The sequence below is a fragment of the Trichophyton benhamiae genome, assembly GCF_000151125.1.
Source record: "Trichophyton benhamiae CBS 112371 chromosome Unknown contig01106.0, whole genome shotgun sequence".
NCBI lineage: Eukaryota > Fungi > Ascomycota > Eurotiomycetes > Onygenales > Arthrodermataceae > Trichophyton > Trichophyton benhamiae.
In genome coordinates this window covers 33,569-50,003 of record NW_003315091.1, presented here as the reverse complement: position 1 = coordinate 50,003, position 16,435 = coordinate 33,569, and the positions used below count along the sequence as shown (strand labels likewise).

General features: G+C 46.7%; 9 protein-coding genes across 9 annotated transcripts; 4 read left to right on the top strand and 5 right to left on the bottom strand.

The window, feature by feature from the left end:
• Nucleotides 1–786: 786 nt before the first annotated feature.
• On the bottom strand, nt 787–1,902 carry ARB_01830 (uncharacterized protein; the record flags this gene model as incomplete). Its single annotated transcript, XM_003011805.1, has 2 exons — nt 787–813; nt 907–1,902. The coding sequence occupies 2 exons, from the start codon at nt 1,900–1,902 to the stop codon at nt 787–789; spliced, it is 1,023 nt and encodes a 340-aa protein (XP_003011851.1).
• A 637-nt stretch (nt 1,903–2,539) lies between these two features.
• Nucleotides 2,540–4,879, top strand: ARB_01829 (uncharacterized protein; the record flags this gene model as incomplete). Its single annotated transcript, XM_003011804.1, has 1 exon — nt 2,540–4,879. The coding sequence occupies one exon, from the start codon at nt 2,540–2,542 to the stop codon at nt 4,877–4,879; it is 2,340 nt and encodes a 779-aa protein (XP_003011850.1).
• Nucleotides 4,880–5,210: 331 nt separating this feature from the next.
• ARB_01828 (uncharacterized protein) lies at nt 5,211–5,753 on the top strand (the record flags this gene model as incomplete). The annotated part of the gene is made up of 3 exons (XM_003011803.1): nt 5,211–5,369; nt 5,428–5,580; nt 5,655–5,753. The coding sequence occupies 3 exons, from the start codon at nt 5,211–5,213 to the stop codon at nt 5,751–5,753; spliced, it is 411 nt and encodes a 136-aa protein (XP_003011849.1).
• A 447-nt stretch (nt 5,754–6,200) lies between these two features.
• On the bottom strand, nt 6,201–9,552 carry ARB_01827 (uncharacterized protein; the record flags this gene model as incomplete). Its single annotated transcript, XM_003011802.1, has 4 exons — nt 6,201–6,389; nt 6,455–8,959; nt 9,036–9,077; nt 9,181–9,552. 4 exons carry the CDS (start codon nt 9,550–9,552, stop codon nt 6,201–6,203), a joined length of 3,108 nt encoding a protein of 1,035 aa, XP_003011848.1.
• Nucleotides 9,553–10,390: 838 nt separating this feature from the next.
• ARB_01826 (uncharacterized protein) lies at nt 10,391–11,080 on the bottom strand (the record flags this gene model as incomplete). The annotated part of the gene is made up of 1 exon (XM_003011801.1): nt 10,391–11,080. The coding sequence occupies one exon, from the start codon at nt 11,078–11,080 to the stop codon at nt 10,391–10,393; it is 690 nt and encodes a 229-aa protein (XP_003011847.1).
• Nucleotides 11,081–11,775: 695 nt separating this feature from the next.
• On the top strand, nt 11,776–12,183 carry ARB_01825 (uncharacterized protein; the record flags this gene model as incomplete). Its single annotated transcript, XM_003011800.1, has 1 exon — nt 11,776–12,183. The coding sequence occupies one exon, from the start codon at nt 11,776–11,778 to the stop codon at nt 12,181–12,183; it is 408 nt and encodes a 135-aa protein (XP_003011846.1).
• A 319-nt stretch (nt 12,184–12,502) lies between these two features.
• On the bottom strand, nt 12,503–13,830 carry ARB_01824 (uncharacterized protein; the record flags this gene model as incomplete). Its single annotated transcript, XM_003011799.1, has 3 exons — nt 12,503–12,976; nt 13,032–13,354; nt 13,416–13,830. The coding sequence occupies 3 exons, from the start codon at nt 13,828–13,830 to the stop codon at nt 12,503–12,505; spliced, it is 1,212 nt and encodes a 403-aa protein (XP_003011845.1).
• Nucleotides 13,831–14,146: 316 nt separating this feature from the next.
• ARB_01823 (uncharacterized protein) lies at nt 14,147–15,031 on the top strand (the record flags this gene model as incomplete). Its single annotated transcript, XM_003011798.1, has 1 exon — nt 14,147–15,031. The coding sequence occupies one exon, from the start codon at nt 14,147–14,149 to the stop codon at nt 15,029–15,031; it is 885 nt and encodes a 294-aa protein (XP_003011844.1).
• A 234-nt stretch (nt 15,032–15,265) lies between these two features.
• On the bottom strand, nt 15,266–16,215 carry ARB_01822 (uncharacterized protein; the record flags this gene model as incomplete). The annotated part of the gene is made up of 4 exons (XM_003011797.1): nt 15,266–15,431; nt 15,497–15,616; nt 15,691–15,757; nt 15,954–16,215. The coding sequence occupies 4 exons, from the start codon at nt 16,213–16,215 to the stop codon at nt 15,266–15,268; spliced, it is 615 nt and encodes a 204-aa protein (XP_003011843.1).
• Nucleotides 16,216–16,435: the final 220 nt, after the last annotated feature.

Here is a 16,435-nt window from a genome sequence, read left to right as displayed (position 1 = left end):
AGTTAATGCGGAATTAACTAGTTACCACTTTGTGCTTGGAAGTTATCCAATCGAAGTGCAAAACCGCCTTTCCGCCGAGTCTCCTTCCTGGCTTGTGCTGGACTCTAAAGGTCAATCAATAAACTGTTCACCGATCACGTCAATCTGCCCTCGACCCTCGGCCCCCTCGTCAACCCAAACACTGATACTCTTTGGGCCAATTTTGAACTCGGCATAACCTCGAGGATCAACTTCTACGGGTGCCGTGGTCACCGCACCAGATGTGAACAATTCCGTCCACTTCTCGCCAGCATGCCGTATGCCGACATACATGGTCTTCGACATAGGCGCAGCGCTAGTACTGGCGTTTAATACGCACGCCAGCCCAGATGGGTGCGCCGTGTCGCCGTAACGAACGAAACCTGCAGTTGCATCAGTAACAAGCTGAAGCTTTCAATCTCGAAAATGTAAGACCAAAGGTCTCCGAGTAACTAACCGATACATTTCTTGTTATCAAAATAGTCCCTCTGTTTCCCGTAAGCATACATAGTTCGAATCGTCGCTAAAGCTGCTAACTTATCAACGGGTGGAAGCCGATACTTGGGTTCAGTGTTGGTTATGCCGTAGAGATCACCGTAAAACAAACAGGGGTAACCATCCTGACGGAGGAGAATTAGCGCATATGCAAGAGGTTTAAACCAAGCATCAATCAATATCTATATACGGGTTAGCAAGGGGTGAATAGATTGCGGTTATCGATATTGTTGGAATCTTACTTCGAGTGATTGCCCTGGTTGCTAAGGTATATTAGCGGGTGCCGTCATGTTTGTTGATCTACATGGAATCTCACCGTATCATGGTTCGAGACAAAGGTCTGGCAATAGTTAGATAGGTTGCCATCGGATATATTTGAAATTTAGGACATACCACGGCTTTCTGTGGGCGAACCTGCACGAGGGTCTGGTCAAATATTCTTCGTAAGTCTTGACCCTCCTTGGCGAAGAGGGAGAACCTCCCTGCTAAAGGAGCGTCAAACAAAGACACGAGACCTTCCATCTGATCATGATAATTTAGCATATCGCTAATATCCCCCGTCCAATATTCTGCAACCAGAAACCAATCTCTCCCGACAGTCGTTCGGATATGCTGAATAAACTCTTTTAAGAACCCTCGGGAATAATGCTTGACTGCATCAAGTCTCAGTCCTTTTAGCTTGAATTCGGTTCCTAGCCATTCGATCCAGCGCTTAACATCGTTCGTTACCTCAGTATTGGAATAGTCCACGTCTGCAAACATGAGATAATCATAATTCCCATTCTCAGTGCTGACATCCTTGGCCCAATCCTTGTTCCCCGAGCCGACTAATTTGTAAATCCCAGATTTTTGTTGGAGGGCGTCGTAATTAATTCCACTGAAATGGTACCAATGGTACTTCAGCTCGCTGTATTTGGTTCCACGGCCGGGGAAGTCGTAGCCCAGCCAGGCTTCTATCTCTCTTGGCTCAGAAATATTGACAGTTCTATCTATTTGACTGTTAGAGTAAAGTCTTGAGCAAGTAACAATAGCTTCGTCACCTTTGGGGTCCACTTCGACAGCCACGCATTTCTCCTTAGTATCTGCTCCAGCTCTGTGGTTCAAGACAGCATCCCAATATATCCCGATATCAAGCTCGTTTGCTAAAGAAACGAAAGCTTCAAGATCCGATCTTGATCCCCATTTTGTTGCAGTTTGGCCTTTTTGTTCGAACTCGCCTACATCATACAGGTCATAGATGTCATATCCATTACCGCCTGTAGCACCTTTGCAACCGGGAGGTATCCAGATGTTGTTCACACCCATTGACTTCAGCCGTGGGAGGCTTTCTCGAAGTCTGTTCCAGTGTTGTTGGTCTGTCGGAATATGCCATTCGAATCCTTGGAACATGAGATCATTTTCTTTGGCGACTTCGGGCTCTTTTTTGCTAGGTTAATTCAAATCCAGGAACAGCAGTGAAAGCTGTTCCCCAGAGAGGAGAACAAGTGACTGGCAATGAGATGGGGACTAACCATCCAGAATATCCCATTTCCTATTCCTCAGTCTGCTATATATCGACAGTATTTGGCCCATAGTGGCATGCTAACTGTATGAACTCAACGCTAAAAAGAATGCAAAAGATAGCCCATGCGGATAGGAAAAATGGTGCTGAAGAAGCTGAATCGACAGGTATTTATTGTATTCCAAAGCTCAACACTCCACCTGGAAACATCTTATCCTTGTGTCATCTTGAACCCTGGCTGTGATAGCTAGTGCGACTAAGATACGTGTAAGAAGCACAATAAGCAAGCTGCCCAATAGGATTTGTAAATTTCCACTGTAATATCACCAGGATATAGTACAGTACTCCGTATAATACTTATCAATAATAGCTATCAAACAACAAATGGCATTACAGAGAAATCATGAAGTTGGTGAAAGTTGAACTTTTATTGAAGTCAAAACATCCCAGATTTTAAGAATAAACTTTAAGGTTCGTTATCATATGATATTAAACCTTAATTCATTAACACGTTGACTAAGCAATATGAATTTTGATCAATTACTTTTGAAAAGTAGAACTTTCGACGGAGAAACTCGAAGAGAAAAGGAAGGCCGCGGGGGAATTGTTCTGGTTGATTTTTTCCTGATTATGGATGCTTTCAAGCTCCTTACAAGGTCTACAAAGATCAAATCTTCAACTAACGCCAAGGGAGCGGCGTCCAGTCCTCTGCCATCAACCGGCGAAGCTCGCACACCACAGTTATTTCCTGCAAAGCCAACTAGGCCGAATGCAAAAGGAGGCGATGATGATAATCGGGGGAAGAAGAGGAAGCGAGGGGCGGGTAATGAAGAGGACTCTGAAGTTAAGGATACGACGCTGAATTTCTTTAGCGGCCCGGCTTCGTCTGCGCCCGAAATTACCTCGAAGATATCTACGGACATAGATGCGGAAGACCAGAGCAGTGACGAAGATAACGGTCGCCATGATGCTAATGCACAGCTACTTTCACTCTCTGAAGCTGATAGAAAATCTATCTTGAAGTCTCATAAGATTAAAGTCACTGACCTTCGAACACCAAAGACAAACTGCGACGATGCCGGAACAGCGAAGAAATCCAAGAAACGGAAGCGAGAAAAAGAGACTGCAACTGCTTCTCTCACGAAAAAACAGCGGAAAGCATTGCAATCACTCTACCCCGAACCCCTCGTCTCGTTTGAGTTGCTACGGTCGAAGTATAATATTTCAAGGCGTTTGTTGGAAAATATACGCAATCAAGGGTATACTGTACCTACAGAGGTACAGCTTGGCTGTCTACCAATGCTGCTTGGAGGGTTGTGTGCATTGACAAAAGACGAAAAGGCCAGCAAAGGTTTGGAATGTGAGCCTGACCTTCTTACGGTTGCTCCCACTGGAAGCGGGAAGACATTGGCATTTATGATCCCACTTATCAGCAAGATAATGAAACACCGACACCAGAAATCTGGCGAGCAGTCAAAAGGAATTCTAGGCGTTATTGTTGCGCCGACAAAAGAGCTTGCGAGCCAAATTACAAATGAGGGCAGAAAGCTCGCTCTGGGTACTGGGGTTAAGATTACATCTATGCGCAAGGGTATGCGCGTAGTAGAAGAACGTGGTGGAGATTATACCAAACAAGAAGATGATGATAGTGAGGATGGAAGCAATTCCGATACTGATGAGGAACGGCCAAAAGAACGAGCAAAGTCTCTTGCAACCGTAACGAAGAGTGACATCCTAGTTACAACTCCATTGTTATTAGTCAACGCACTTTCTGACAATGGCCATGAAGAGCTTGCCTCAATGCCTTTAGTCGAGTCGCTTATCCTTGATGAAGCGGACGTTCTTCTCGACCCCCTATTCCGGGATCAAACGCTTAAAATATGGCAATCATGCGTTAACCCTAGGCTACGTGTCGGATTGTGGTCCGCCACAATGGGATCTAATATCGAAGAACTGGCCAAGGCAACCATTGGGGAACGTCAAAAGGCTCTAGGCCTAAAAGAAGAGTCCTCCCTCGTCAGACTAGTTGTTGGTCTAAAGGACTCTGCTATCCCAAACATCTCCCATAAACTCACGTACGCTGCGACGGAACAAGGCAAGCTTCTAGGTTTAAGACAACTTCTACATCCAACAACTGCTACAGCATCTGCTGGCAAACATCTTCGTCCTCCTTTTATCGTTTTCACTCAAACTATTCCACGAGCAGTGGCTCTACATTCTGAACTGATGTATGATATTCCACCTGAAGCAGGTGGTTCTTCCCGGATCGCGGTTCTACATTCGGAGCTTTCCGACTCTCAACGGTCCGATGTTATGGCTGGGTTCAGGAAAGGAGAAATCTGGATCATCATTACCACTGACCTTCTTTCTCGAGGTGTGGATTTCCGTGGAATCAACGGAGTTGTCAATTACGATATCCCCAACTCAGCTGCTGCCTATGTGCATAGAGTTGGGAGGACTGGTAGAGCGGGTCGAGAGGGCGGTGTTGCGGTTACTTTCTACACTAAGGAGGATATACCGTATGTCAAGAACATTGCCAATGTGATTGCTGCGAGTGAGAAACTCCGTGGTGGTGAAGGCCACGAGCCAGGTATACAGAAATGGCTTCTTGATGCGCTTCCCGACTTGACAAAGAATGACAAAAAGGAATTAAAGCGCCATGGAGTCCAGGCCCGGAGACGAACACCCGCAATGGTCAATGATAAGAACCGCCGCGCAACCCGTATCAGCACTAAAAGCGGTTTTGAAAGGAGGATGGAGAATAAGAAGAAAGGGGCTATCAAGGGCAGTCAAGCCAGAAAGCTTGCTCAAGAGGCTGACGGTGATGCCATCGAAGAAGAAGCATGGAGCGGCATTGAGGGCTAATAGATACATCCTAGTGCGTGATACCAATATTGATATTTAGATCTTAAAAGGAAAATAAAAGAATATCAACATGAATGATCTAGTCTACTGCTTCCTGTTACACTATTGCCAGTATTGCAATTCCTCCCTAGGCTCCTGGCCTTGATTCTTTTGTTGAAAATTCCCAGCTCGTATTTGCCTTGTAATTCCGGATCAACAGCACGCCCGATGCCTCCGCATTTCAAATAGCCGAGATCCATTCCAACTCCTTTATCATAAAGTCGATAGCATTACTCCAGGTCAATGGTAACATCAAGAGAGTGTATATCGCTATATCTATAACCAGTTAAGGATGTCTACCAAAACCGCTGTCCTTACAACCAAGGCCCCGGCGCCACTTCCGGTGCTATCTCAGGCCGTCGTCCACAATGGCATGATATATTGCTCTGGAAGCATTGGAATGGATCCCAAGACAAATCAATTAGTCTCTGGAGGCGTTGCAGAGAGGACGGTTAGTCCGAATATCCATTGCCTCAATATACTATAGTCAACTACTGATCCCTCTATAGCATCAAGCTCTAAGGAACCTTTCAGCAGTATTGGAAGCCGGCGGCAACAGCTTGAAGAATGTCGTCAAAACAAACGTCTTCATCTCCACCATGGATGACTTTGCGGAAATGAACAAGGTGTACCAGTCTTATTTCAAAGATGAGCCGAAACCAGTACGTTATTCCAATACCTTTTGATCTTTGGTTTGTTGACAGTACGTTAGTGCCGGACTTGCGTTGCTGTGAAGCAGCTACCATTAGATACCGACATTGAGATTGAATGCATAGCTTATCTGTATGAACCATCCACTGAACTGCCTCTGTCCATGGTTGAATCATCTAACTAGATTAATAAAATAGGAACGATGTGAAAGCTAAACTATAGAGCCAAATTCATGACTAGAGTTAGGTTTCAGACAGTGATGGCTACATAAAAATGCTACGTCAACTTTTTCAATTCTTGTTGTGCTATTAACCCATAGGTAGTGGATAATATAGACAGTAAAGGCCCACTTCATGTAACATTGAACCCATATGGGCTGCAATATAGGTAAAATAGCCGTCGGTCATCGAATGGTGAATACCATAACAGGCATAGCACCTTAAAATATTGAAAGCCCAAGGGAATCAAGGCATTGATAGACATCTGGCATCAAGAACCGCATCAGGTAGACAAATTTTTTAAGCCATCCATGACAATATCAATCGCGGAAGCCGGGTTGAATCACAAACCAAATGCCCAAACATGCACGATTTGTAAAGGCTCCGACTATCATAGTTCGTTCATCTCGAATTTAGGCACTAGAGCCCTTAGCAGAAGCCAAAGGACGGGCCCAATCGCATGCAACCTGACTCATTTTCATGGCATTTTCCTTTGCCATTGCGCATGCAACTTCGGCCTCTTTTGCCGCCTGGATGGCAGTCAACATTGCCTTCTCAGCATCATGCGAATTATTCACGGCTTCAATAAGAATCTTGCCAAGCTATAAAATACAATCGCCTACAGTTAGCAATTATTTAGAAACATTCAGGGTTTAATGACACTTACTCTAATGAGCTTCTCTTTGCGTGATGTATCGACTTCATTCCGCGCTGAATCAAGAATCTCCATCGTGATAGTGCTAATCCTTCCAGTGTCTCTCAGTGCAGGGGAGCGTGGAGGTTCAAGGTGGCGGTAACTGATGTCTCCATTTGACATGCCACTTGGAATTCCGCTTCCACTAGCACCAAGATGAGGAACAGATTGAGACGCTGGCACAGATAGTTTGAAGTTACTCGTAACTGTTGGCTTCGCATAAGAAATCAAAGGGCGCATGATTTCTTTTGGTGCCTCAGATTTATTCTTTGAAAACAATCCACGGAAATTGGAGAATACTCCTTTGGAAGATGATCCTTTGCCTTTGATTGGTTCCGGAGCGGTGGTGATAGGATCAGCAGAGCGGTGATGACGCTTCTTATGACGCTTATCTTTCTGTCCCTGGCTATCTGCATTGTGTGACGAAGGCTGATCTGGTCCGATGTGGATATCATTGTTTGGTCTAGGCCTATAGTGGGCTCTATCGGTAGACGGTCGGTGTGGGTATCTTCTAGGGGAGCCATACGTAACACCAACTTTGCTATTATGCCGAGGGCTTCTAGGAGAATTCACCTTAGATGCTTCATTCTGGGACTTCCTAGTGCGCTCTACTGGGCCAGCGGACTTGGATGGAGATGGGGAATTGTCTGTCACAGCCACGGGAATAGAGCTCTTTTTGGCAGATTCAATAACTGGGGAGCTGCAAGGCGCTTCGTTAGGTTTTCCAAGCTCTGCAACTGGTTCCCTATCTATCGATGCAGATTGCTTGGAATTCAAGTCTTTACCTTCTGTGTCTAGGAACGGGTCAGCATCAAGCTTTCCCGAAGCTGGGTGAGGTAGCTCCTTTTCAGGGGAAGATTTTCGTCTCATCGAGCGATGGCCAGAGGATGCTCGGCGAATTCCAAATTCAGCGCTCTTTGCTTTTGAGATTGATTTTCCGGCTGGTCCTCCAGCAGGTGTAGGACTGCCTTCCTCCGCTGGAGGTTTACCACTGAAGGACAGCCTATAAGATGAGCTCTTGGAACGCTTTGAGGAAAAGGTCGCAAAGAGGCTATCAGTGGAGAGTCTAAATTCCCTCTTGTGTCCGGATTGACGACTAGGTCCACGACTAGGACCACGACTCTCTTTCATATTCTTCTCCAACACCTTGATATCATCTTCACCCATTATGAGACGCTCAGCCTCTGATGAAATACGAAGTTGCGGGCCATGGCATGGGGCAGACTTCGAAAGCTGCTTCACAGTGATATCATCCGAGAATGGGTCGGCATTTTCCTCCATTCCCTCGGTTTTACTGTTCATTTCACCCTGGGATTCGTGTCGCAGATTCATGCTAGAATGGATATTGCCCTTGTCCATTCCAGAAGGATTTTCCTGTGCTACAGCCCCATTGGTGGTGATTTTCTCTACTCTATCAAAAATAGCAGATGGGGTGGTACCTTCAGGTACGTTTTCAGGGCCGTTATCCTCCCTATTCTGCTGGAGCATACGAGTAGGGAGTGGGATTGAGCTTCTCTTTGAAGGAGAGAAGACAGTTGTTTTCGAGCTATGACCAGCCCCCGAATCACTCTCAGGGAATAAATTCCGCGGCGACATTCGAGGAATTTTAGAACCGCTTTTATCCGTTCGAGGCGTAGTAGTTAGTGAGGCTGGATAATAGGGGTTTGATGGAGTAGGCGTCCCCATTGGCTTTTGTTTGGGAGTCATGGCACCAGGTGTCCTAATAGGCGAAGGAGAATGTTTAAATGAGCAAGAGGACGCCCTATTATCTCTCGTCAGTAAATGATTCATACTGCCAGGTGAAGATGCAACCCTAGGACGGTCTCTAAATGGGTTAGACTTAGGAACCCGAGAATAATAGCCAGGAGATACCCCTGTGCCATGGTAAGCAAAGGATCGTTCCGTCTGTACTGGATTTCGGTAGAAATCGGTAACAATCTTCAAGTTTTGAGGCTTTCTAGGTGGAGAAAACGGACTCTCTGTTGAAGATTGACTGAGAGCAGATGTGCACCATTTCGTAGAGCCAGGACTAGCAGCCTCTGCCGCACTACTCTCAGACGGGTAATCTTCTTGCACCTCGCTTTTCTGTCCTTCACCTTCTTTTCCAACCTCCATGCAAGCTGTGGCCTTTGTAAGTTTGGATAAAGCATCCGCAAACATACGAACCCCATCAGGGATTGGAGTGTGTGCGTTTTCTTCTTCAATCCGTGTCAACTTAATCTCATCATTGCCATTCGGCTGGGCATCGCTCGTGGTATCTTCCTTGCTGTCTTCAGCTTGTTCTGAGGCAGTTGTCGCCCATTCCTTGTCAGAAGGAGAACAAGAAGGCGGGTGTTGCGATTGGTCTTTGCTTGTTTCGACAGAGGTATGAATATCCAAATTACATGTTGAATCAACCCCTGAAATAGGCCCGGGTGGGTAGGGCAATGGCTTTTCGGAAGCAAGCTTCTTATCAGCAACAGTTTGAATGCAAGCATTCTAAGTAAAGGGGGAGAATCAAACAGGTCAGAATCGACGTTCTAGCAAATTAGACGCGTTTATGCAGTTCACATACATAATTGCACTCCTTGGAGTTCCTATCTGGACATGGGGTAGACTGTTGCTCCGTTTGAGTTACAGAAATCAATCGATAAGAACCCTAAGCAAGCAGGTGTCAGCAGTCATGTAAGCTTTCATTTGGGAACCTGCTTTCCACGTACAACACCTGGGGATTGACCGTTTTTGTAAGGAGTCCTTTTGCTATAGTTCGTTGACTTTGCTGATGTGGAACGAAAGGCATCCACTCCCTTTGACGCGACTGATGCCCAAGTCTTCTGACGTGGTCTGTTAGAGCTAACAGGCAGGGACCTCGTAGGTGTCTCCGGGCGTGGTTGTTTAGGCCTATCAACCGAGGGTCTTCGAGAAAGGCCTGAGTTTGGGGGGAATAGCTGGTGACTCGGACTGATGGGTGTCATAAACCGAGGGTAAGCTGGTTGTGTATTGTCAGTGGACTGGATTGAATTGTTTGAAACCGTGCTCTCGTTCGTAATAGGAGGCTCGCAAACAGCCATTCCATCTACCTGGTCCTCCATGTTGAACGTGTCTGCTCGAGTAGATGAGAGGCGTAGACCTTCTCAGCAAGCTCGTCCTGTATGGGCCATACACAGATCACAAGATGTAGAGTGAATACATTTCGGTATCAGTTAGAGCATAAGCTGGAGGACAGAAGTCTCCACGAAAATGAATGTTGTAGTTTAAAAGGTGGGAGATGACATGTGTGGGTGAGGGAAAATAAATGAACGAGTTCGAGTACGCAACGGAATAACTTGTCACGTAGCTCTAGGGCGAGAAGAATATTGAAATAAAGGCCTATTGTGAATAAATCCGGTCAAAGGACAAAGGGAGACTAAGGAATTTGCCAGGTCTAGAGACTTAGAGAGTAATGATATCAAGGTCTCCGGCAAAATATGAAAAACAAGTCAATATCTAATAGTACTTAGTACTATACAATTATCATAATCACAATGGATGGCGAGAATATTGCGCTCTTCAGAAGCACAATATATAGTTAGAATCAAACGCGGGAATATATTATGAGAATTAGGGTCCAACAATCCAAACTTGAGCAAGAGTTCTCTGTCTGATTTCAAGAATCTCCAGAGTAATCAATGGGTGATGTACAGCATGCCGGTGATAGCAGATGATATCTGATGTCAGAAAGAAAACTCCATAACAATGGTAGGAAATGGAAGAAAACTGAACTCCAATGGCCATGGATTGAAAAATACGGGATCGGATAGCAGAATTAAAGATTTTAAAGTCAAGGCATGTCCACAGTTTTGAGCGACCTTCAGTCGAGGCTCTGGGGTCTGCTTTTGGAGGCAATTTTGATATGCAATCAAGAAAGACGGCTCACTCCTAAGGATCTCGTTAGACCACGCCAATAGTCTTAGCATATAGAATAATAGCATAAGATAAACGAACCTGAGGGGATTTTCTTTTGGCGGAAATTCTTGGGCTATCGGTGGTTTCACTGGCCTCTGTGGAGATGGATGGGACGGTGTCATGCCACTCGGTCACCTCCCATTTGACATGCATCGTATCGTTACCTCCGACGCCCCTGCGGTGTTTCCCTACTCTCCCCAGTCGGCTTCCTTCAATCATTTCCTCAAACCAAGGAATTCCTCCCAGAGTACCGCTTTGGCGGGTAACAAACACCTGTGGTTCCGCGGAGGCGACTTGCCTCGACGAGGAAGCCGCGGGAGTAACACTTCTACTAGACGTAACCGGAGCAAGCTGTGTTCCAGCATCGACGTCTTCCGGAAGTAGCCCCAGGTCCTCAAGGGCGCTTTGGTCCTGGCCGAAGAGGCTGCCCACAGTAATCGACATGTAATCAGCTTCCTCGGGAGGACTCTCGGTCCAGTAAGTCAATGGTGTACCGCAAAAGCCACAGAAGACACGCCGACAATGCGGATCATCCGGAGGAATAAAAGTGCGTCGAATAGCAGAATGAGTCTCATCAGGGAAGAAGGACACAGTTGAAGATTGATACCACTCAAGGGGCACTCGGAGCCATGCTGTCAACGGAGCGGCCTGCGTCCGACCTATAGACGACGACATCAGCAATCAGAGCATATGACGAACGCATCATTGAGCTATGCGCGGTAGAGTACTCACGATTCACACTGCTCGAGTCGAAGTAGACCTCGGCCTGGTCACTGGCATCAAGTGGGATGTTGATGAAACATTTGTTTCGCCCACAAGAACAACCGCCTCGAAGTGTCTGGCTCATGGTATCAATCAGAAAGATTCAAGTAGAGACGTAATTCCTAAAGACTCAATTCAAAACGAGCGGGAGATAATCGCATCGCGAGACAAAGCGCTGCTCTGCTCCTGTTCTTCATCGTCTTCTCTTCCTCTTCTTCTTCCTGGAGGTTGTTTTTCCCTTCAAGTCCAACTTTCATCTAAGTATGATGTTATAGATTAGGTAATCATGCATGAGTTAGGTGATGCCTTATGTAATTAATGACGTAATTGCTTAGTCATATTTTCACATGCGGAGATATTCCCGTTATCGGATTTCTCCTCCGCGCTCCGCAGCTCCTTTTTTCAACTTCCAGTCAATGTCATCTGAACAGCAAAGAAATAATAGCAAGATCAAGGTCGCATGAAGGACAGGACGAGTGCCCAAGAGAGACGGCCAACCAAGCAGAAGCCATAAAAGGGCCGTTTGCGCTTTGTGCTCCGTGTTATTTGTTTGTTGCTCGCCAGCGGGTTACCAGCTTACCTCCTCCTACCCGCTCCTACCCATCGTCATGGCTCCTGCAACTTCGCCAACAGGAGCTGCCGCCGCTCGAAAGCCTAGCTCAACCCCCGGCGAAGACACAGAGCAGCAGATGAAGAGAACGTCCAACTCGCCCTCCGATGCCCGGCCTGCTACGTCCGAGAGAGAGAAACCTCGTCTTTCTGAGCAGGAGAAGAAGAACAATCATATTGCCTCTGAGCAAAAGCGCCGGGCAGCCATACGTGAAGGGTTCGACCGATTAACCGAACTTGTGCCGGGTCTGACTGGTCAAGGCCGTAGCGAGGGCATGGTTTTGCGCAAAACTGTTGATTTCATGCAACTCAAGGTCCAGGAGCGAAAGGATTTGATTGAAGAGATCGAGCAGCGGGGAGGAAAAGTCGATGACAGGCTGCGCAATTTTACGGAGGCCATTAGATGATTTTGCTGTTTAACAATTTTCTACACACATTGCAGTATGGATGGGCAGGCGGCGTTTTCTTGGGGCTTTCAGGTTGGGGGGGGGATGGGGGTTTGGATGGATGTATTGAGCGGTGATACCCATCAAGTCAGTGTCAAATCAGTGGCTTTTAGGCTCTCATTTTTTGCCTGTGTTTAACAAGTAAATCAGAATATAAACATGAAATGAGAGGTTAATATTCTAGATTGAACATCAATACTTGAGCATTGCGTTTTCAGGCTTTGCAACCAACTTAGAGACGCCCTGGGACTGCAGCAAAGCCTATTTGCATCAGAAGCTGCTAGTACGCTTGAACGATATAATCCTGCCCGCCACCGAGTCTAAATGTAATAAGACGTCCTAGATCTGTTGATCCATCCTCCTGCACGCCCGTTTCTTCAAGGTCCCGAAACAGCTTGTCGATGTACTCCCCCGCGCCCGAGAGACTCAGAATTTTAGCTATTGCCCGGTGTAGAGCGAGTAATCGAGGAGATGGGGGGTCGATCGTTTTCCCATCGCTAAGAAACAGTTTCCGTGTCACAGGTAGTCCTAGTCGTTCAGCATAACCTGGAGTGTCGATACTTTCGATACGGTAGGTATTTTCCTCCCCCGAAACAGCTTCGAAATAGATCTCAAAATTTCCAAAGATGTTATGGAAAGCATGTGTGAGACTGATAGCATTGCGAGGACTATCGATGTAAGGCCCTTCTATGAGGCTTGCAACATCACAATCAAACATATTTAAGATATTAATGGCAGTCCTTCTTGCATCATTCTACCTAACAGTTAGTATACCCGCAATGAAGATTTCTTTTGTTATAATAACTTACAAGCTGCAAGTCCTTGTCCACTTTTACAAGGGAATGTGGTAGTATGTGCGCAACTTCCAAGAAATCCCTTGGATCTTCGACTTTGATCACATTTCCATCGTCATCCATCACGACTGGTCCCTGTTCACGCAGTCGGCGACGCTCCTCTTGCATGTCAAAAACTCGAGAAACAACACAACGATGACGGTCGCGGATAAGGCACAAGGACCTAAGATACGAAACTCTTTCCACGGTGCCGATGATCTCATGGGGTGATTGAATGCTTTTGATGGCAGAAATTTGATCTGGCGTAGGCTGTGGTGTTCTCTTCCCATTTGCTTTCACTAGGTAGATATTAGTAAAGAGAATGTCATATATTTACTATCAAAAAGGCGTGGCACAAACATGGGATAAAAAATTGGTCGAGGAGCATATCTGCGAAACCCTTGAGTTTGTCTGTGAGCCGGCTATCGTCTGTGTCAATATCTGCATCACTGTCGATATCGAAACCCATAAAATTAAAGAAAACCCGCAGAAATATATCCTTTGATATATCTGAGGCCGAAAACTCGTAGGAATGGAGGATGAGCAAGTTGCGGTGGTACCCCTCCTTGATACCAACTTCATCACCAACACGACGAACAACTCGATACAAAACATCTTGAGCACGAGAACGCTCTACTCCAGCCAGGGGCGGTAGTTGGTCATAGTTTATGACCCCTTCGAATGATGCTTGGTGGTGGTCGTGAAGTTGGGGCGGAATGGGAGAACGTCCAGGCAAGTCAAGCACTTCCTCACGGTATGGTTGTTGGGAAGCCATAACTACTCGAAGTAGTTAAAATAATTTGCGTAAAGAAACGAAGAAAGGGTGTTAATCTGATTAATGACCCAAGTCAGAGGTATACAGGTAATAGCCGGCCTTAATGAAATCTGAGGCCATCCTGGCGCCTGGTGTGAAGAGTGTAGGAAGTGAAGTGCAGAAGGTGAAGTATTTAAACTCGCTTCACTATTAGAGTTCACGGGACCCGTCGATGCGGCTCTTCTTCGTGTAAGACGGGGAAGAACGAGGGACACACCCGCATTGACGATTATTATTATTTATTTAGTGAAGTAACGTCCGCCATCCCACCTCGAAGATGAACATCTTTAGGAGTGCAACCTCATACGTCTACAACATCATTCCATCCTTCCAGGAAGACGAAGACGAGACAGACAACATGTCCAGCCAACAGACACACCCTTCGGGAATACCATCCGATCCACCACCGTCTTACGAAGCCTCTCAACCTGCATCCAAGCCTCATCCGAAGCCACTTCCGCCCTCGCTTCCGGTGCTTGTGAGCCTGCGAAAGAAGAGAGTAATCCTCGCCTCGGCCTCTCCTCGCCGTAAACAGATAATCGCCTTCCTCGGCCTTCCCAATCTTGAAATCATCCCCTCGAATACAGCAGAAAACCTCCCCAAGACCCTCACCCCGTTTGAATATGTGCTCGAAACAGCCACAGAGAAAGGTCTGGCGGTGTATAAGCAGGAGATAGACAACGAGGTAAAGGGAGAGCCAGCGTTGATTCTGGCCGCCGATACCATTGTTGTCAATCCAGAGACAGGGGATATTCTGGAAAAACCACACTCAGAGGCAGAGCATATAAGTATGTTACAGGGACTGAGGGATGCAGGAGATCATAAAGTGTACACAGCAATTGTCGCTATAGCACCGTTGGAGAGTGCACAGGCCCCGGGGTACGCGCTTGAGTCGGTTGTGGAGGAGACGACCGTTCGATTCGACCCTCAGATCACAGACGAGTTACTGCTCATGTATGTGAGGACAAGAGAAGGTGCCGATAAGGCCGGAGGATATGGAATGCAAGGGTTGGGATCAGTACTTGTGGAGAAGATTAATGGCAGCTACGATAATGTCATCGGCCTGCCGCTGAGAGCTACGCTCAAGCTCATCGAGAAGATAATGACCATCGCAGAGGAGGATGCAGAAATAGACCATGGTGCATTGGCAGATGATGGTTAGACGCCCACGTTAAAGGGTTACGGGTCCGATATTGATAGCATGATTCCCACTTCTGTATTTTACGCACCAAAAGAGGGGGAAGTTTGATGAAATTGAATGCTTTATATGCATATGTAGGTATCCATGGGACCGAAGACAACTTCATGGAAAGGAATAGAAATAAAAATGAAAGGGGGGGCGAAAAAAAATTGTGTATCAGGGTACAAAACAAGCAGAAATACAGGATATATACATTTACGCCTTCCAGATCCTCTTGAGAGCTTCTGTTACGCCAACATCGTTAGTCTCAAATTCGTACAGGCCAACCGCAGTAGCGAGAGTGAAACCGCGGAGGAGCCAGTTCAAGAAAGCAGAGGTCTTGGGCACACGCCATGGACGGAAGTAATCGGCAATCATGGCCCTGCATACAATTAGCTCAAAACTATCACTTGAACAGATGGTGATGGGTACTGGTATATGACGTACTGGAAACCGATGTGGGAGTGAATGACGAGGGTACCGCAGAGCACAGCGTCAAGGACAGGGCTGACCGATCCAGAGGCGAATGGAGCAATTGTGAGAGGAATTAAGGAGGCCGCAACCACTCTATAGAAAGGCGTTAGTTATACCAGCACCACAGCCCCGTACGTAAGTGTACATATTATATGCCCAGTACACACCTCTCAAAGGTCCAATGGTAGCTTCCGTGGGTGGGAGAGGTGGGAGGAATTGGAGCAGCATCATTAGCTATAGATAAGCATTAGTTAACCTGGTATCTTGATGACATCGTATGTAGTTCTTGCGAGGACGTACTGGTTCCGTGGACAACCTCTATAGCGACACCATGATACATTAGCAAACATATCTTGAAAACTCAAGGCCAGAACTTCTCAACTCCTTCCATCTCGCCTGTCAAAAACACCCAATATTCCGCAGTACTCACGGGGCAATGGTGGCAGGATATCCTTCTTGCTCGAGGCATGGAACCATGTCCGCTGTAGCTGGTTGGCACTCAGTGCGGCCAACGGCGATCTGTGCTGGAAGCCGGCGAAGCGGCAGCTCTGCCGGAGAGCGGAAACAGAGGGGCGAACGATAGAGGAGGCCATCTTGGTCCTGGCTGCTGCGATGCGGCGTCGTGGTTCGGTTCGATATCCTCCTCGACTTGGATCTTCGTCGTTGGTTGCACTTGAAGCAAAAGCGAACATCGAAAAACATCCTCGGGAAGCGGAAAGTCAGCAGAATCGGCGGCGTCTGATTGGCCAGCGTACACTCTTGAGCCGAAAAATCCCGTGATCGATTAGGTAAGACGTGCAGCGGATATAAAAGCGTTTCTTGCGAATTTTTGTACGATCGACGAAAGGCATTCAAATCCTGGTATTGGGCTTTAGTACGTTGCTGTTGATCTAACAAGAGTGGCAGGCGTTA